Below are 20,729 nucleotides of genomic sequence, written 5' to 3' on the forward strand. Positions count from 1 at the left end.
GATTTAACAACTTCCCATGATCTGAAACTCAGCTTATTGTGTTTGGGAAACAAAAATCACAATTTTCTTATGTTACCCTAATCATAGAGAAGGAATATGAGAAAATTAATCAAAAATTATAACAGAAACATATATTAATCAACAAAAACATACTTAAAATATTATAGCATTGCTGCCTCACAGGGCTGGGGCTGGGTTCAATTTCTGGGGTGCTATCTACTTGGCGTTTTTATGTTTTCACCATGTTTGTATGGGTTTACTCCAGGTGCTCCTGTTTCCTTCCCCAGTCCAAAAACATGCTGATAAGTTGATTTGTAAAATTGGCCCTGGTGTAAGTGTGTGTGTGTGTGTTTGTGTCTGTTTGCGCCCTGTGATGAACTGTCCAGATTGGATCCTGCCTCGAACCCAATGATAGCTGGGCTGGACTCCAGGTCACCATGACCCTGAACTGGATAAAGTGGATATTGAAAGTGATGGTAATTGTGATATCCGAAGTTACTTATGTTTACAGATGCAATTATCTTTAAAATCACTGTCCTGTTAACTGGAATAAGATCCTTGATTGGACTAAAAACAAAGTATTTGGTAAAACAAAATATATCCTATTTATTTGGTTACCACATTTAAATCAGGCATAAATTGAAGATTAAGCCTATTAATGTTCACTAAGATGTATACTTAGATTTCTGGGTTTTGTTCAAATAAACCTCTAATTTATAGCAATGCAGCTAAGACCATGGGTTTTTTAGGTATGTTTTCTTGAAGGATTCTTGGAGGTATGTAGACATTAGGCAGGTCCATTACCTCTGGGTCTTTACAACCTGTAGTAAAATAATTACAGTGTGTAAAAACATTCAAATGGTTTAGGAGTCTATAACCTTCTCTTTAGGGGAGGCAGAGGTGAGACAAGTTCATTGCTCTGTTTCTGAATCATACCAAACAAACAACAAAATAATAACAATAACAAAAAGTGTTCAAAACTGTGTTTTGGACTCAGTATAGTGAATGTTTAGGGAGCACTTCAAAATTGCAAGCCTACCAGAGATGCCTGAAGTACTGAGGGGCAAAGAAATAAGAAAACATACTGCTGAGAAACTTCACCCCTCACTGGCTATGGTATTAGCAAGGTGAGATGGGTTAACTGAAGGGTGTCTCAAAGTGACAAGAACATATATTATATCAATGGTCACCTTCTCAGGTAAGCAATCCTCTGATTACTTGCTGAATACTTTGATGCAGAATATGTGTGAATCCCACAGACATTCATCACAAAAGAAGGTTAATTCATGCAGATTTTGTGTGTAAAAAGTTCAAAGAATGTGGTGGACTAGCTATGAATTGCATAGAAAACCCAGCTAAGTATTTTCTGTTTATAGAGTCTGATGACTGAGTGAAGGTATTTTGTTAAGAAAATACAAATGATTCTGAACAAATACATTTTCTCTACAGTCTATCGTCTTTACAGGCAGGGAGTAGAAAAGACACAAATCGCTGAGAACTTCAATTACGAATGTTTGGTAGTATGTAGGACATGGTTAGGCATGTCTGCATGAACAGGCTGTTGTCACATTCCTTTGCCTAACTACTGGCATTTCTAAGTGCTGCTTAGGGAAAAAAAACAGCCTTGTGGCTGTAACTGATCTTAAACTATGGTCAACACCTGACAGACAACACCGTACTGTAGAAACTGGCTTCAGTCTTGCCTATTTTAGATGAAGAATGTGGGAACTGTGTTGCTTTCAGCATAGCCACAAGCTGATTGTAAGGCCTTTATCAGCTGCCAGGCTACAACCCATAACACAGGAGTAAACGTGCAGATGATGAACTTCTACCACAGGAAATTGAAAACATTTTTATCTCTGCAATAGAACAAGCACATATTCTCAAAGTTAAAAATTGAAAAAGAGAGACACAAGAAACAAACATATGTTACAATCCAAATACTGGGTGACCAATTTCACCCTCTCTGCTTGAGTGGAGACTCATATAATCAAGAAGAACAAGGAATACACAATTTTCCTTTTGCTATCAAATATATGCCTTCACTGGAATGTCTGTGTCTAGGATAGGAAAGATATCTTCTCATAGTGTGGAATCTCAAAGAAATGCAGGTCGCAGTAGGCAGGCTGAGGATACTCCAACTAACAGTTTTGCACACAGTCCTGGTGCAGCTATGCCACTGCTGGGTTTTTCTAGACAAGTACTCTTACCATTGATCTGTACACTGCAAGCCCAACCACAGCTCACTAGGATTAGCCACACCCCAGAATTAATTGCACTGAAAATGTTTTTGGATTGTTTACTCATAGCAAATTTGATTTAACCTGCTTGGCTGAGGGACAACCTCCTGGCCACAGGATGAGGAAGCTGGAACCAGCTTGGAGAGTGCAGAGTGACCAGGTAGCAACAGCACAGTCGGTAATGGTTTGCTTTCCTGAAGAAAGCTGGGGTTCGTTCAGCCTCATACTTTCAGTTAGCTAAGCAAGTTACCTCAAACTACTGAGCAGCATGTTAGGTAGCATCTGAAATGCATTTTGAACTGCTGATGAATGCTGCTCTTTAAGAATCAAAAACATTAAAAGGATATTTTTAGGGCCTCAGCTGTCCTTAATCTTAATTGATCTTGACATCATCTCCTCACAAACTAGACTGTACTATACATAACTATACAGACTAAATAAACTATACTATATAGACTCCAAAAAAAAACCTTGAAAAACTTTACATAAGTCCCATCTCTCTTTTGCATTTATCTTTTGCAGATATTGCAGCAGCAGAGATGCGACAAAGATCAGGAGGCATACTTATACACAGGAGACTGGAAGGGAGCAAGATAAGGATGTGACTTTCTCCTGAACTACTGTTCAAAATGTCATGTTATTACTACTATGTATACAGTACATGTTTTTACTACTAATAATAATAATTTCCGTTTTTATGTACAATCTTGGGCAGCACTGTGGTGCAACAGTTAGATGGTGGTACAACTTACAGTCCAAAGACAAACTGGTAGGCTAATTGGCTTCTGGCAAAATATACCCTGGTGTAAGTGTGTCTCTTCCCTATAATGGACTGATATCTGTGAGTGCCCTGCCATGGACTAGTGTCCTATTCAGGGTGTACCCTGCCTTGCTCCCATTGCTTCTTGGGATGGGCTCTGGCTCCCCCGCATATAATGGATGGATTATACTGTATATAGTCTTTTCTTGCATGTGTCTTGATGATGGCCTGAATCTGAGCATAATAGTGTTGGAAAAAAAGAGCACGTATCAAAAAATGAGACACATTTCTGTATTTGTCCCAGTGAATGAGACACATGTCAGCATTCTAGGACTTACTGAAGTCATTTTCCAGTCCTCTGATCTGTTTATTTTGAATTCTGAATCTTTTCTAGAGAATCCAAACTTTGGGGATTTTACCATAGAATAAATTGTAAAAAGTGAAAAAATTACAATTTGAACCTTACTGTATTTCAAAACTATATCAAACCTCAACAACCATAAGGGACTGATGGAAAGGAGGGTGTCTATACACAGATATTATACAGTATAAGATATCTTATAGTCTTGAACATTTAAACATTATTTTGCTGTAAATCAAATGATTATTGCACATCTATAAATAAAATTTGTAAAATTAAAGTATTTATTAGGCAGCTGTACAATAATAGGCTTTATGTGATAAAGGACATTACCATATAAAATATTTTTAATTTTACTGACAGGCCCCTAATATGAAAATTTGAATACACTTAATACTTTGTCATTTTAATTCTTACCATCAGAACTTGCTATAAAAATGTCTTGGATCATAAACAAGATATACTAAAGTGTCATTAAGCACCATGTTGGTATTTACAGCTGAAACCTCAAAGATCTCAGAAGCTGCAGATTATAATGATAACAACTGCCCACTGACAAGTAATTACTTTTGTGTGAGGACACGGTGACCTCTCAACAGCTGTGCATCCTGTTTCTGCAGGAGGGATGCAGCTCTTGGAGCGTCTCACTACATTCATGCAGAAAAAAAAGGATTCTGGTTTTGACATCAGTTCAACATCACCGCTACAATAATTCCAGTAAGAGGCAGTCCATCAGTCATACTGCCTTCTGCATGTTTCTCACATGTGCTAAAATAATAGATAGTCATAGATCGTCATTTACTGCATTCCCTCTTTAGTAAAGAGTGTTCTTGGTGTGATTTTTCTCTACAAGGCAAAGTGTTGCTGCTTCCCTTAGAACAAAATTCTTCTATTGGTGCAAGAGCAATATACTATGAATGAAAATATTTACAGTTTCTAGTGCCTGGGGCTCATTTTATCTCTTGTCTTTTATATTACTTGGCAGGCATCTGCCACATCACTGCCTGACATGCAAAAGACAAAAAAATCCTGACAGGTTTGGGTGATGCTCTTTTGTGAGATAACTAAAAATGCAAACACAAAGGTCAAAATGTATCACAGAAAATAATTCATTAAAACATTGTCTGAAAAAAAGATTCTGGGTAGGTTTGTAGAAGAAAATGAATGTAGATTAGGGGTTGATTGGTATTATTCATTTGTATCTAAATACAATGTTACCATTAGTAAAGTGACAGCAGTAAAAAAACAAAAGTCAGAATTTATTTTTATTTTGATTATGCATATTTATGTTTATGGCAATGTGTATAATTTACAGAATTCTGGAAATAAATCCAAAATCTGAGCTGAGCTGGCAAAATAATTACTCTTGTGAGCAGTGAGTATGGCCATTATTTAGACATTTAAATCTTGGGGAACAGAAAATATCCATTGAGGAAATTAAACTGTCTCTTCAGAAATATTGCACCTCTCAAGTTTTGGGGTTTTAGGGTAGTCCAGCTTTTCTTTGCAGGGACTTGCTCTGTCTGGGAATGTGGAGAAAGACTGCACTGAACCTTAGAACACTGCCCACTCTTCGCAGTCATTATGAGCCCTCTAATTAGGACTTAATGACCTTCCAGTTAGCTCTGCTGAAGAAGGTCAACTACGATCAAGGAACCTGAGCAGGAAGGAGACACTTCTTTCTTCCCAGGAGTCTTCTGTTAATAATGTGGATACAGGCCATGTGTGGTCAGGAAGTACCAACCAATGAAACACTTAACTGCTTAAACCCTCTGAATGTTTTATCTGGGGAAAATTACCTTATTGTTGATGGAAAAAGCCTTAAAAGTCTACACCATTGAGCCATTGAAGGCACTTATCCCATGTGTTCAATTGGTTTACAGGGATTTTATTCCTCTAGGAAATGAGTTAATCTCTTTCCAGCATATGCTGTTCAATTAGAATGCCTACTTTTTATTTAATCTTCATCCACCCATTTACTAGTTTTTAATGTTCTGCTAATATATTAATAGGCTTGTGAGTCATTAGATTCAAAAATTGGTTCTGGCACAGTAAAATGAACTATCTAACGGTAAGATGGGCCAAACAACCTCCACTCGTTTGAAACATTTTTATGTTCTCAGGCTCTAATGGAAATAATAGCATTTGTTGCACTTTATTGCTTGAGTATATGCTTGCTTAAAAGAGTCCTACTTCAGTCTAGGGTCACACTATACAGTACTCAGTAATCAGGCTTTTGTACATTTGAGATTTCATTGCAGAGTCAATGAAAGCACCCCAATATTAATTTCTCTTAATATCAGAGTAAGTATTTAGTAATGCCTGGGAACTAATCAAGTAGTCCTCCGCATAGAAGAGCCTGAGAAACTCATTCACTATTGCAGGTTTATTACCAGATTTATAATAGAGAAGTGTAATTACTGTGTACAGTAAAAATTTAAATTAGAGGCTGGGCTTTCCTGTACACGTTGCCTCCTAGTCTTTGTGGTCAAATATGTGCAGGTGTGCATTTAAGTTTTTATGGAAACAGTGAAGAACAAAGCAAATGTTTTTCTCTTTAAGCTTCACTGAAGAAAGCTACCTACTGTTGTTTGCTTTCCTGTATACAGTATTTTGTTATTCCACCCATGACCTTCAAGGTCAAAGTTGATCAGGGTTCCCACAATGCAATCTTGCACATTCTGATCTCTGAAGTTATCCATGGTTTGGCCAGAACGCCATCTGCATGAAGGAACCAAAGGACCATTACGGATTTCAGTATTCTGCTCAAATTCTCATGAATGTGATGAGACAATGGAATTTAAAGGGATCTAGAAAATTTGGCATAACTTACCTTGGTGAGGAAATGTCTACCTGACTACAGTATAAGGTGAAGGCTTTCAAGACCCTTCTTACTCGTGGGGTATGAGCCAGTTAGATTCTCCAAGGGTAACGATGGGACGGAGGGAATGGTTTAAAAAAAGATGCGCACAAAGGAAGTGAGATATTTATGTGTAAGACTGCAGAAGTGGGTGAGATTAGGAATTTGACCTCCTCCTGAACTGCTGTTTAAAAATTACATGGCATGTAAAAGTGTTCCCTTGAAACCAGACCTGACGAAATGCATAGATATGAGGCACTAATCCCACCTTCTGTTGGATATGCTTTTTTATAATCCCTAAATGAACACATCATTTTATTAACTCTCTCCTGCCACAAATGGTGTGGGTGAGGAGGGAGCCCGATGTACATTTCTGGTATCAGGCACTAACAGCTAAATAAGGGGACTGATTTCAAGGATAGCAGTAGACTTCTGTTGACACAGTCAACATGGAGACAGGTGGATAACAGCTTGCATATGCAAGCACTCCACTAGTGGTCTGAGTCTTCTTCATGCAAGCAAACTGTGACCAAATAATGGTGGATCGATTGCAATGACAATGCCTTTTAATAACACAACAGGTTCTCCACACAAAACCTATTGCTGGGCAATTGCTGAAAAATATTGGAGAAATTAGAAATTTTCAACAGTAATGCGATCTGTGTGTGTTTTTATAATATTGTAAATGCATGTGTGTCCAGCAAATATTTTACCATTCTTTGATTGCTCAATGGGAACATTCATAAGCTTTGTTATTTGCCGAGTGTCTTATCATTCAGCTTAACATCTCAGTACGGGTCAGTTAATTAGTTTAGGCAACAGCTGTTTCTGATACGGCCAGATATGCCAGTACAAGGTTAAGGATAGTATTCTTTCAATGACCATGATTTTACTTCTAAATTACCACTAGAACCCTGACCTCTGTATTCCAGAGCTACCAAATCCTGTCATTTTATGTGATAATGTGAACTTGTGTGTGAACTTTGGATGCAAATTAAACAGAATATCCCTGGTTTAACAACCTAGTATGAGCAGCTAAAAATATTTTTGTAAGAAGCTGCTACTTCACACAGACCAGGTTATGTTGCTAAGGATGACCAACACATTATTTGGGGGTGCCTTGCTCTTTTTTTATTTCCTAGGCTGAGATAGTGGAGAGTAGGATATCTACTTTTTCTGCTGACTTTCTGCTCTGATAAAGCATCTCTTATTTATTTCTGCCTGGCCATGGTGTTATCCTATGGGAGAACCAATGACTTTTCCAGTAGCTTAAATTAATACTGTGTAGGAGGTGGGCTCTAGAAATGTTCTTGGGGGGAGTAACAAGCACCTCAAGGGGGGCCTTACCCTCCTGGCCATCCCACTGGAGCTGGGCCTAATTTCACACGTCCCATCCACCACGATCATTAATTGAGTCTGTTGGGATCAGACCTAGCTGCCAAAATTCTTCAGCCAATTTTTTGGCTTTGAATTACAGTACCACATATCAAGGAATCCCGCTAATGTCCTAGAAATATCTTGGTGTCCTGCACAAGGTCCAATATTAACTTTTAACTTCTCAACCTTTTTTTGCCCTGTGTGCTAAAATATATATAGCACAGAGCCCATCCAGTTGGGACTGACTGGTAAAGATGGCAAAGGTGCTTAAAAAAGCAATGAACACTGACAGCTGTAAAGCAGTCAGAAGAGAAAGCCATATTGCAATCCTTTCTTCCTCACAACTGAGTCTAATATACAGTATGACAATTGCTTTGCCTGTTGCGATCAGGTTATCATCTTGCCTGCTCTAAATTCCCTGCTGTAAAAATAGAGTGATAAAGGTGTAAGGATTGTTCCTTACAGAGAAATCATCAGTCAGTGATTGCTGTTCCACAACACATTAAACACACAAAGCTGGCCCAGCTCTTTCATGAACCCCAGCCAGCAATAGGTGGGTCTGAGAATCTTAGATCTCTGGTAATTGTGATTATATGAAAGTAAAGAACAGCTTACAACACTTACTTATTTCCATAAACAAAATTCTAGTTCAGTGAAATCCTATTTCCAGTCCTATCCTAATTCCTAATTCTTCAACATTTTTAAATATATATAAGTATATTTAAAACATGCTTGACTTGCAAATTCAGTTTTTTAAATGGAAATCAACCTTTATTCACTTTGTGAGATACTGCCTAGGTAAGTTGTACAGCAGTACAGAACTCTGAAAATGTTAAGAATAAACAAATAGCATTGAACAGAGTACAAGATGAAAGAACAATTTAAAATATGTGCTGTAGTAATCAGTTGAACTGGAATCACTGTAAAGGAACAGAAGTTCAGTTGTATAGAAAGATATATTCATTACAAAAAGAAAGGTTTTTTGACTGATGACATTTTCTGAGACCTGTGACAGCAGATTCAATGTAAAGTTAAAAGTAATGGTTTAAATGGTGTGAAATTGTGTTATTTTCAGTTGTTTCTCAGACACTGTGATACTGAAATCTAATCCCACTTTAAAGTCAGACTGTCTGCTCCACTACTAATACAGTATGTGCATGTCAGTATAAACACATTTGATTCACACCACAATGCTTTTAATTTGTAAAGTAATGACATTTTCTTCCATGTGTGGAAAGATTTTAGATATATATAACATTCATTCTTAGCCAATATTATATACTGTACATCCTCTAATCCTGTCATTGAGTATTGTGACAGTGCTTTAATATATTTTACACTGAAACACAGATAATCCATAATGAAACATACTGTACTGTATGTACTGCAGTACAACAAACATGAGTACTGCAGTGTCCTGCTGTATTCATGAAATTTTATTTTCTTCTATATTTGCTATAGTCTGTTATCAGCTGTGAAATAAAAGGAAACCCATTTTATTTTTTATTTATTTCCTTTTTTACAGTATGTATAAAAATCATAATCAGTCTTAATTTTTTATTATTTACAATGCCCCAGTTTGGAATAGTCAGCTTTTAATCGTCCGCAGTCTTGCATGACCTGGGAAATCTAAAGACTGTTCTCAAAATTCCTCCGCAAATACTTCCATTCAGGCTTTTCACTCTGTGATTAGATACTGAACATCAGGCAGAAACTATTTTGAGCCTTGATGAACAGTATTCTTTTAACATTTTTGGTCCTACAGAGACCTGATCAATCAGAGCAATCTCTGACGTAGAAAGTGAGACTAGTCTAGACTTAGCCTTTTGCTTTTCAAAACCACATGCTTCTTTGTCTCTTCCTTTATTTGACTGAACAAGTCAATTGAGAGCAAATTCTTATTTATAATGAAGAGCACGAGACTCGTTTATACAGAGCATTAACAGATGCAATGTGATTGAAGTCCCTTGGTAGTTGCTAGCCTGTCCCATTTACCAGGACAGCAGTTCAGATGCAGGGCCCAATAACCTGTACCCCTCATGATGGAACCAAATTCTAGGACCTCAAATGGTAAGTAGCTCAGCCCAGGTAGTATTCAGTGTTCTCTCAGCTTGCTGATACGTTTCCTTTCTGAGCTATAAGGGATCTGAACTATTACTAGTAATATATTTGGAAGACAATTGTATTCAAAGCACCCATTTATACAGCTGGAGCAATAACCAGAGCAAGTCAGGTGAAATACCTTGCTCATGGGCACAATAGCAGTACTGCATGTCAACCAGGAGTTTGAACCCATAATCTTCCAAACCCAGAACTCCAACTGCCCCACACAGCTACCCACTGACCAACACAGACTCTCCTTTGAAGCATGAGTTTCATCTTACTGCATGAATTGAAAATATAAGATTCTAATAAAAAAATTATAAGTAATGGGGTGTACAGAAATAATGTGGCTTTTCCGCGACACCACCTGTTTCCGCTGGGTGTCAGGACACCTCAGCACACATTAAATCCCTCCCACCTATAAACTGCAGCACAGAAATAGCAGACATTATCAGAGCATAGAGCCTGGTTTTCCAGACTGAGTCAGTGGAAAATACTATAATTAAGGCACAAAAGACAGTCCTACTGTTGTTTCACCTTGAAGTCCATGACTGAAGTCAGAACTATATTGCTAAATTGTATAATATTCACCATGTAATCTCATTTATGAGAGCAGACTAAAAGTTAAGGGCTTACAGTTCTTGTTTTATAACATACAAGATGTTACAATTTTAAAACAATACCAATAATCATCAATACCAGAACACCATTTAAAAAAGATAGAAATTTAGTGACATTTTTATTTGGTAGATACTACTGAGCAGCAAAAAGATTTCCTATCAATATACAAAATTGATTACCTACTGTAGGTAAATACTGCAGGTGAAAACAAACGATTCATAACTTTAATGTAAATAAACTGAACAAGTTAATCAGAGAAAAGATTTTTACACTAAACATCTGGCAGCAATTTCCTTCATTATTAAAATTGAATCTATCTAGTTACTCTCTTGAGGATATTGGAATCAAATTGTTATTCCCTCAGCAAAAAACAATGACATTCCTCTCCTCAAGGAGACAAATATAAATCTGAATACCAGACAAAATAGTATCTCTTAAATCAGTTTATTTGGCTATTGCTATACAATTATTTCATTGTATAAATAAATGATAAATATTAGGAGGAAGAAGAATTTAAATGATGATTATGAATAAAACCTACTGTACAATTCCACTTAAATGGTACAACACTTCATGCTGAATTGCTGCATACTAAAGTCGCTGTAGGGGAGTGCAGAGAAGAAACAGAATAACATGAGATTTGTTTCCCATAGTTCCCTGCCTGGTGATGTTTTGCCGTGATTGTTTTCAGAGCAGTGGTGGTAGTGGCTCTGTGTCTTATTCACCTTCAGCAGACCTTGGCACTCTTACCAGCTGTGAAGGTGTACCGTCTTTTGCATTGGAGCCTCCAAAATCACTAGTATCCACCCGTCAGAATTCCGAGTTGTATACCCCAGCCTTCCTTGTAACCAACTGGATACCATCAGCTGCCAATCCCATCATTTATTGTACTTTTAATAAACTATTCAGATTTTTATCCTAACTCTTAAAGCAAACCTAAGCAAACTGTTTCATAAGAGACCATTGGAATATATGAGCAATGTCCAAAACCATCCAACGGTGCAGTAAACTCTTTGATAAAACTCAGGCCCTATGTATCATTGTCTAAGACGTCTCTGGTGATATGGTTTCAGCATGCCTTTTATAGTCTGAATTATCACAGGAGATGAATGAATTGTAAATGCCACTCAAAACATGTTTGAATGCTGCTGTATAAACCTAAAATGACAGCAAAAATTCTCCACAATCTCCTTATTTTAGTCATTAGAATCCATACTAATCTATTTCGTAAATGTTGACAATCAATACAAATTCTTTTCAACAATTTAAGTGCTCAAACTAGAATCTCTGTTACAGAATATACTTTAATTTCAGGTTCCCAAGTACCAAGTAAGCTGTAAATCAGCTTCCAAAAGAGACTCTGTAAAACATTAAACTGCAGAAGACCCAGATCAAACTTCTGTCCTATAAAAGCTTGAGTTCATGTTACTTGACATTAAGAATAATCCTTTTGTATTGAGCTCTGTCTGGCTCCAAAAGGGTGTGGATTATCCTATTGCTGCTGTTTGAGAACCAACTGCTGCTACTCCCACCCAGGGGAGTAGTTTCTTAAACAGCCTTTTTCTTTTTCTTGGTGACTCTTATCCTGTCTGTGAATCTGGGCATTTTACTGGTAAAATAAATTGCTTCTAAAAAAACAGTCTGATTACTAGCTCGGCAGACTTACATTCCCCAGTTTCCCAGTCAAATCCAAATATGGAGTCAGCCATTTTCAGTGATATTTGAGAATGAATTGGTCCATTATGATCATGTTAATGAAATATAGCTTTACAATGCTAGTCCTTAAACATCAAAGTGTGCTCTTATTGGAAAATAATATACGGAAAGCGGGGCCTAATTATCCAGTTTATGAGCTGTTGAGTCTCATCAATTACCCTCGTCACTGGGATCACAGGGTGTTTGTGTTCAGTTACTGGCTTGTGAGCCATCACAGAACCAGGTGGTAGAAGTGCAAGGGACTTTGTTGTCATGATCACTTTTCTTTACTTTTCTTCTTTTAATATGTAGTAAAATCTAATTTCTTATTTTGCATCAACTGCTTTTTTATTTAATATTCCTCAGTTTCTTACTTTGCTCACATCCAGTTGCCTGATTTTTGGTGGTGCTTTCATTTTGGCAGATGACCTTTTAAAGATTAGATCAAAGATCATACAAAAACAGACATGCTCAACTCTGCCAGTACAAAAGTGCAAGCTGTTAAGACACGGCTCTGCACACATTCAGGGCTTCAGAGACTTGAGTGGTTAGACAGTAGTTTGTAGTTCATTGTACACAGTAGCTTCCTGTATATTGTGGAAGAAGCATCTTTACAGTGGAATATGTGTCTAGTGTTTGTACTCAAGAAATCATTTTAAAATTATCAAGACTATTTTAAGTAAATAAACCATGTTATTGCTATAGTTTCAACATTCACCAAATCATGAGAGACAACAAGACATTGATTATTGTTATTGATGTCTAAAACTTCTAACAAAGGGCAATACAGTATTGTGAAACAGGCCCACAATACAGTGTGAATTGTTTGTAATCAAAATCCATTTGCACTAGTTATCCATTGCAATAAAACACAAATTTACTGAAAATTCTGAGATGTGATAAGCAAAAAATAACATTCAAGGTGGTCTCATTTGGCAGTTAGATCTGCATGTTTCAAACATAGCAGCTGAAAACACTTTGATTAATTTTGCTCATAAGAAACACAGAAGTACGAGAACTCTTGTTTTTGTACAGTAATAGAATATACTAAGTGAAGTGCATTTTGCAGGTTTAAAACATTCTATCTTAAACTATATTATTTCACTAGGAATGACAATTCTCAAGATCATTGGCTTAACCCGCTTGGCTGAGGGCTGACCTCCTGGCCACAGGACAAGGAGGCCAGGACCCCCACGCCGGGTGACCAAGGGGTCGCTGCAGAGGTGGAGCTGGGGTGGAGGTGGGATGCAAAAGTCGCACGCGAGGGAGAGAGATATCGCGTTGGTATTTATAGCGTTTGGTGGAGGAAGGATTACAGGAGCAATTGCTAATTACTGACAGCTGAGTACGATTGAGCTTGGTTGTTTTCATCCCTCCCGAACTTTTGTTATAAACTCCATTTAATACAACAATTTTTTTTTTCTGCTTTGAAACCAGTTTACAAGCTTCTGTGAGTCACCCAGCACTGTGAAGTGGGTATAACAAACCAGTTACTTGCCTGCAGTGCCTGAAGTTATTATATGGAATGCTCCTAATAATTTATTACACAAAAAATAACTTTATAAAAGGTCCTTTGAATGAGTACATACAGTAAGTACATAGTATAAAACACTATACATAGAGGCAGTTGCATTTGGGGAAGATGACATATTCCAATCTAACTGGATTCTTGAAGACCAAGAACACAGCTCAAATGTATATTTATTATGCACTTAGAATGACTGATGGTTAATGGGACAAAAACACTAAGATTAGCTTACTACCTTCATGAGTATCTCCAGAAACACTCTGGTTGCAATGTGACACCATGAGAGAATTAGAATTATTATGGTGCAAAGAATAATTTCTTGGCCAACCCAAGCTCACAGACAGGCAGCTCTTAAGCTGAGAGAATATACTACAGTACTGTACCTTTACCACCTGCAGTTGGAAACTTAATTATTTTTACCATGATGCCTGACATCTAGGAGCACATGTTTAAATCTTAAAAGTGTGTTGATTGATTTTGTAATGAAAGTACCTTTATTGAGCAATAACCCAGTATCTCTGTCTTAAACATATACAGTCAAACAGAAGAATAGCTCATAAAACCTAACATACCTAATATCTTTAAATCACCCACGCCTTTAAAATAGCTGCCCTATTTTTCAGGTTTCTTTGGTGAGAGGCATTAAAAAGACTACAAAAGAGTATTGGAACCAACAGGATTTGTTACATCCTTAATGCCTCTCAGTACATAAGCCTTTATAAGTAATTGTAACTCTTTCAGGCAGAATATCTCAGATACGATATACGATTTCCTTTATGTCAAATGTCAGCATTCAACCAATAGGGCACTATGTTTTGTGGAAAGTATAAATGTGTTAATTCCATGTACTGTAGGACATTCAATAATAAAGATTTAGATTTGAAAGTTAAAGTTTTCATGAGTGTACCCTCATTTAACTTTTCATTGCTATGAACAAACAGGATATCAGCTAACGTTAACCTGAAATGTACAAAAGTGCTTGTATAAAACACTATTTAATAACAGCAGTCAGAGGTACTTCCTGCAACCATCAATAGTTTGTCATCCTGCAAAACACCTACCGTAGATTGCCAGGACAAAATCAAAAGTGCAATTCATATAACTCACACCCAGTTGACTTCTGAACATGTGTATTTTTGTCTTCTGTAGAGCAGACGTCTGCCTGGAGCCAAGTTACATCTTATTCTTAAGAGTGCCTTTGAGTTCAGTTGGAAATACTGAGCTTCTTTTAAATGTTTTATGAATCTGCAAAATTTTCTTTTCCGCTTTTTAATGTGAAACGCTATAATATTTCATAGTTTGTATATTACCTTTGTGCAGTGTACTTGTATCACCTCGTTGAAACCTGACTTTTGAAAGCCCTTTGAAGATTTGATACCAAAAACAATTGATAGGTGTGAAATGAATGTGTTTCACTATATTTGTAACAAATGGTGGCGCAGTGGTTAGCAATGCTGACTTGCAGCCCTGGGCACCTGAGTTCATTTCTGGGGTGGTATATGTTTGGAATTTATTTGTTCTCCCTGTGTTTGCGTGGGTTTCCTCCATGTGTTCCACTTTCCTCTCACAGACCATACTGGTAGGTTATTTGGCTCCTGGGAAAGTTGAAAATGGTGTGAGTGTGTTTGTGTCCTGTGATGGACTGGTGTCCTATCCAGGGTTTATCCTGCCTTTCAACCATTGGCTGCTGGGATAGGCTTGAGCTCCCCCGAGAATCTGTACTGGATCAAGCCATTAAAAAACGTGTGGATGAATGGAAAGTCTATAATGCCCAATTACAAACAGGACAGAGCACACTTTCCCAGAAGCTGTTGAAATACTTTTTGACAGACAAAGTACAGTACACTGTATTTAAGAAGTGGTTAATATGTTCACTGATGAAAATAATAATTTGCCAGGCTGTCTCTCCATCATTATGATTCCATTTGCATTCTTCTGTATTAATCGGAAACACAATTTTCTCACCCGGGACCTGTAGAATCTTTATTCAATACATTGGATCGGTCATCCTAAATCACATGTTCCTAAAGATTGGAAGCACTTTGTTATTGCACATGTTTAAAGGATTGCTAAATTAAATCAGCATGAGCATCAATCAAGAATTTTATACTTCAATTCAAGCTTGGGATTAAACATTTTGCTAATGCAGACTATTATTTTTCAGGTGATATTTTCAGTACAGCACTGTTACCAAACCTTGGTAGCACCTACAAAACACCTTAAGGTACTGCACTGTTTGCATTATGCCCTGTCTTGGCAGTATTATAACGTCTATTGTCTAAATATATTGTCCGTGTCCATTTGTCATTTGTGCCTATTTTTTTCCCTTTCTCTACTGTTACTGGGTATAGCTGAACGAGTAAGAATTCCAATACACTTGTTGTATATGGCAAACAAAATCTTGAATCTTGACGGACTCTATGGACATACAGTATAGCACCAATACTAGGAGGTACTGCATAGTTTTTGGGGGCAGACCAAATGGAGTTTTTAATGAAAGTTCGGGAGGAATGAAGGCAGCCGCACTCATTCGACACAGCTGCTGCAATTCTCACTAATCCTGATGTAAGCAACCGGTCTCCATAAATATCAAACGTCACCCTCTCCTCTTCCTCGTTCATTTTCTGCATCCCTCCTCCACCTTTGCAGCTACCCAATTGGTCGCATTGAGGTCCTATCCTCCCCGTCCAACGGCCGGGAGGTTGGCCCTCAGCCAAGCGGGTTACGCCAAATCTCCACATCCCAATAAACGATTCTATTTTCTCCCAAGCTTTCGGCTGCTGTCATTCCTCGTGAACTGCAGTCCTTTTAAACAGGTAGTGTTATTCTGCATTTCTACCTTGACAGTCTTCAGGAGAGGAGGAAACTATTTATCACTTCCTTAAAAAAATATTTTTATTTTTGTAATTTTGTAAAAAAGTTAAGCTTTAGAAACAAGTTCGATGAGTTTAATTAGATGAAATTGGAACCTTGTTGCAAATTGCACTTTTCAACTTTTCAGGCTATACTTAGAGAAGAGATGGTCACTTTGCTGCCTCATACTGTGCTACAGGCACCTCAGAAGCGTGTATCTGTACATACAGTATCTGCCCTCATTCATTCAGCCACTGCCCCCCCTTCCCCCTGCACTAATCCCCATGCTGTTGGTCCTGAAGCTGGACAGGTAGGAAAGTTAATCTCACTGCCATGACACTCCAGCTTGCATTACACATCCCTACTAATCAAACCAACAGCCAGCCACAGCATGGACAGTAAAGTAAGCAGAAATAGAGCCAGGTTTGTGTCAAATGTATTGCCTTATTCTTATGAAGAACATCCAGGAGCCTGAGCTTCAGACTTCATCTCTGTTGATGGCTGTTGTTCTACTTTAGCTAATTAAAAATGAATTGGTCTATAAAGGAAGCCCATCCAGTGGTCTGAATAATCTCTAAGAATAGCATAAGAAAGTACAATTTACAAAGGGACAAGTTCAACTTTAGGTTTATCCCATGCTGAAAAGAGAAGAAAGAAAACACAACGTTTCGGCCGTGGAGCCTGCTTCAGGTGAAGAAACCGATTACTTGTTCCTTTGCAGCCTATGCATGCTGACCCAGCTACCCACCTGAACTACAATTTACAAATGCGTATCAAATAATTTGAGATTGACTGTATATTCAACAGAAGGAAATTAGTCTCTTCAGCTAATTTGGGCACATAGACCAGATTGCAATACCTACTTCTAGATTTCATGCTTGAATTTTATAATTTCATGAACAAATTTTATTCCAGAGAACTGCAGAAGAATAATGACTTTTTTCAGTTTAACATTGTAGCACAATGTGCAAATACTTCAACAGCAATTATGTGTCTTTAAATATACTGTAGACCTACAGTATGATAAACTGAATATTAAGTGTGAAAAATAAATTAAAAATAGAAGCAAATTGCAAAGGTAAAAAGACTTGAAAGTACTTCTAACATTTAAAATAGTTAACTAATACATATACATTTTATTCTGTAGCAGGGCTTATTTCTATGTGTGTGCCTGTTACAGTGATGTAGGCCACCACAATGGGTGGCCGGCCCTTTGCTGTAGTGGGTTCAATTCCTACTGCCTTGATTAGCCTCTGTGTGTTTCTTATTGCTGGAAGTGTGCTTGAGTGACAATGACTTCTTCAGAGTAATCATTATTGTCATTTTAAGTGAAAGTTTACATTTAAAATGTGTTTTAAGGCTGCTTCTGTTATCTAACACTGTATTCCCATATACAGTACTGTGCATTATTGTAACCTACTGTAATAGCATCAGCAAGGAAGAGACAGACAACTTCAAAGATGCCTGTGAAATCAAGCTTAACATGTTCAGGCATTCTCAGAAATAAGACATTACACAGATAGAAATTCAACATAATGTAGTAAGGTGTATATTACTCCTTAGGCAACAAAGTACTACTTACAATTTAATAATATATTCAATTAAAAGTGAGAACAGGACACATTGTTTTGCACAGAGGCTTGTGGTAATCTGGAAGCAGCTACCCATTCATCCAAGGTTGACATTCTGGCCTCTCTGGAGAAAAGGTAGAATGAACTCCTTTATATCCATGAGCTGTTACTAATCAGATGGGGCAAACGGGCCAGACAGACTCCTTTTCTTTGTAATTGTACAATAACCCAGAACTGATGGTGGAAATAAATAAGTGTAAACTGTACATATACAGCAATACAATCTATTACCACTTATGTAACAAAAATAAATACATACTTTCCTACTTTTGCAGTCAGACATATATTTGCTTTCTTCACACTAGATAGCTGTATGCATTATTCTCTAAACTGTTACAGTACATTTACAGTATGTTTCAAATGACTGAAGAAACTGATACTTTCAAAAATATTAATATGATACTGATTTAAATGGAAACTGCATTTCATTAAAATTGCCTTTTGCTGATAAGAAGAAACAGCAAATATTGAGTCTGTTACACACTTAATGTAGAATTTGAATACACACAATTTACCATTTACTAATGAACCAGAAAAGTGAACACTTCTAGTAAATAAATTAATTCAGTACAGTCTGCTGTTATGGAGAAATGACTCATCTCTTTGAGTGTGTTGCTTTAGATAGGCTATCAATAATTTGCAGAATCTAAACATTCATCTAAATATGCTCTTTCATGTATGGATTGCAATAAAATGCAATTTGCCATTAAGGCAAGCCTCTGATTAAGGTGTCTGAAACAAACTTCAATGAAATACTTCAGTAATGATCTGCAAGCACTAAGGCAAGTTGCTACCTGCATTTTCTTTTTTTCCAGACACAACTAAAGGGCTCACAACAGTCACTGTTAGAAGCTCTGTTTTTCTCTCTGATTTGTAGAGTATCAGCAACAAAGTATCTGTCTTCTGTCAGTATGAAACAAAATGTTTTATTGCCATCTCCAGGCAGATACATTTTTAAGCTGTTGGACTTTTAAGTGAGTTTACATCACTTCTCATCTTACGATTATGCTCTAGTGCATCCTTAACATACTGTATTAGATTACAGCAACTGAACTAGAATGTTGTCAATTATTATTAAATAATCTTAATAATAATATAATGATAACTAATATATGCTTTCTTGGTTGAAAAACTATAGGAAACAATTTGTTCTTAATGCATTGAAGAAGTACTGATTCATTTGACAGTATATGTAAAAATATCTCCAACTGACCAAAGCAGGGTTGTGAAAATTCTATGAGAGTGTGAGGTCTGATTCTTAGATTTCATAGACAGACAGTATCATGTCTTATCAAGTGTGAATGTTAATGCAAGGCAAAAAAAGTCAGTGATTTCAAAAGGGGGAAATTATAAAGAAATAATAGACATCATTAGAAAAGAAGAATAATTACTGCATGAGAAATAAATCTGTATCAATTAGAAAACAATACAGGAACTAGAAAGAACATTTTCCCAAGGTAAGCCAGTAGTTGTCTTGTCTACAGGCAGCACAGCTAGAAACTTGCATTGCTTTTTTAGCAATGAGAAAGAGATAAACAGGATTCTTTGAGGGGTTATATTCCTAGACTCTGAAGAAGAAGTGTTCTACAGCAGAGTAAGCATTCTATACCTATCATCAGTTGTTTAAGGACGGGTGCATTCCACTCATATGCGCCTTTGGCTGGGTGCTTCTGTTGAAATGGCTAAACCCAGGTGCAAAGCTAATATCCTGTCCCTAATGACACATTGACTGAGAGGTGCTGAGATAATATAAACTCAAGATTGTACATATCAAAACATTAACAAAACAGGTTGAAACTGAAATTAAACAAATGTGAAAGTTTGTATTTCAAATTCAGACTTTCCTTTATTACTTTTGAGTAATTTTTTGTCTTAATTGTACAGATTATATTCCTTCATCTGTGTTGGATATACAAAAATACATTATGCATGGAGGTAACTTTTCATTCTTTGGTTTGTCCTTATACATTCAGGGAATTTTAACAGTTCTGGCACTTAGTTCAGGCATGACAATCTGCATCCTATTGATTTCAGCAGGAGCTTACCGGGTGACAGCAGAGCAGGGGGATTCTTACATGGACGGCCCTAGATAGATTTCAGTGAAGGTGTCGTCCAGATTAGGGGCTGTCTCTTCTGTAACAACATTCAGCAGAAGGGAAAGAGATAAATTAACTCGACTAGAGTTAACTAAATGCACATAAATTGGATAGTAACTGTTTGCATTTGAGTCTCTAAGAATTCCCAGGAAATTGTTTTATTTGCAGCATTTTGCCTACAGAACTTTTACAGTCTTTAAATTAAACATATGCAAACCATAAGAGCAGTACAAATAGCCAAATAATATAAAATATTTATGACTTCAACTTAAATAAAAAGTCAAGATTTTCTGCCTTCAGGAACAGTAATAGAGTGCTTTGACTGACAACCATACAACCACAACTGGCAAATGTTCCCAGTGTCTTAAGATTTGTCCTGTGTCACTGAAAGCCTCACAGTCAAAAAATTGTTTCAGTGACACAGCAGCCAGTATACACCTTTTCACCAATTCTGACGGTGGATGTTGATATACTGTGTTAGCAGGGAAGGTGTGACTGTAATCAATCACACCACTAAGAAACTTGTCCACCCATTTTCATGACTGTTGAGAAAGCGTTGTGTTGCTCTATTGTGGCACCTGGTCAGTCAAGACATCCTCTGCAA

At 37.1% G+C, this 20,729-nt stretch overlaps 1 protein-coding gene across 2 annotated transcripts in view; it reads right to left on the minus strand.

Moving 5' to 3' along the window:
- The window catches only part of LOC148678261 (uncharacterized), a 46,988-nt gene that overhangs the window by 4,859 nt on the left and 21,400 nt on the right, over positions 1-20,729 (minus strand). For both annotated transcript variants that reach the window (XM_088633119.1, XM_088633118.1), the window contains exon 10: positions 20,075-20,162. In XM_088633119.1, coding sequence (XP_088489245.1) covers positions 20,101-20,162 — 62 coding nt within the window. In that variant the 3' untranslated portion in view covers positions 20,075-20,100. The remainder of the gene's footprint in view (positions 1-20,074; positions 20,163-20,729) is intronic.

Source organism: Lepisosteus platostomus, chromosome 1 (assembly GCF_059453375.1).
Source record: "Lepisosteus platostomus isolate fLepPlt1 chromosome 1, fLepPlt1.hap1, whole genome shotgun sequence".
Taxonomy (NCBI): domain Eukaryota; kingdom Metazoa; phylum Chordata; class Actinopteri; order Semionotiformes; family Lepisosteidae; genus Lepisosteus; species Lepisosteus platostomus.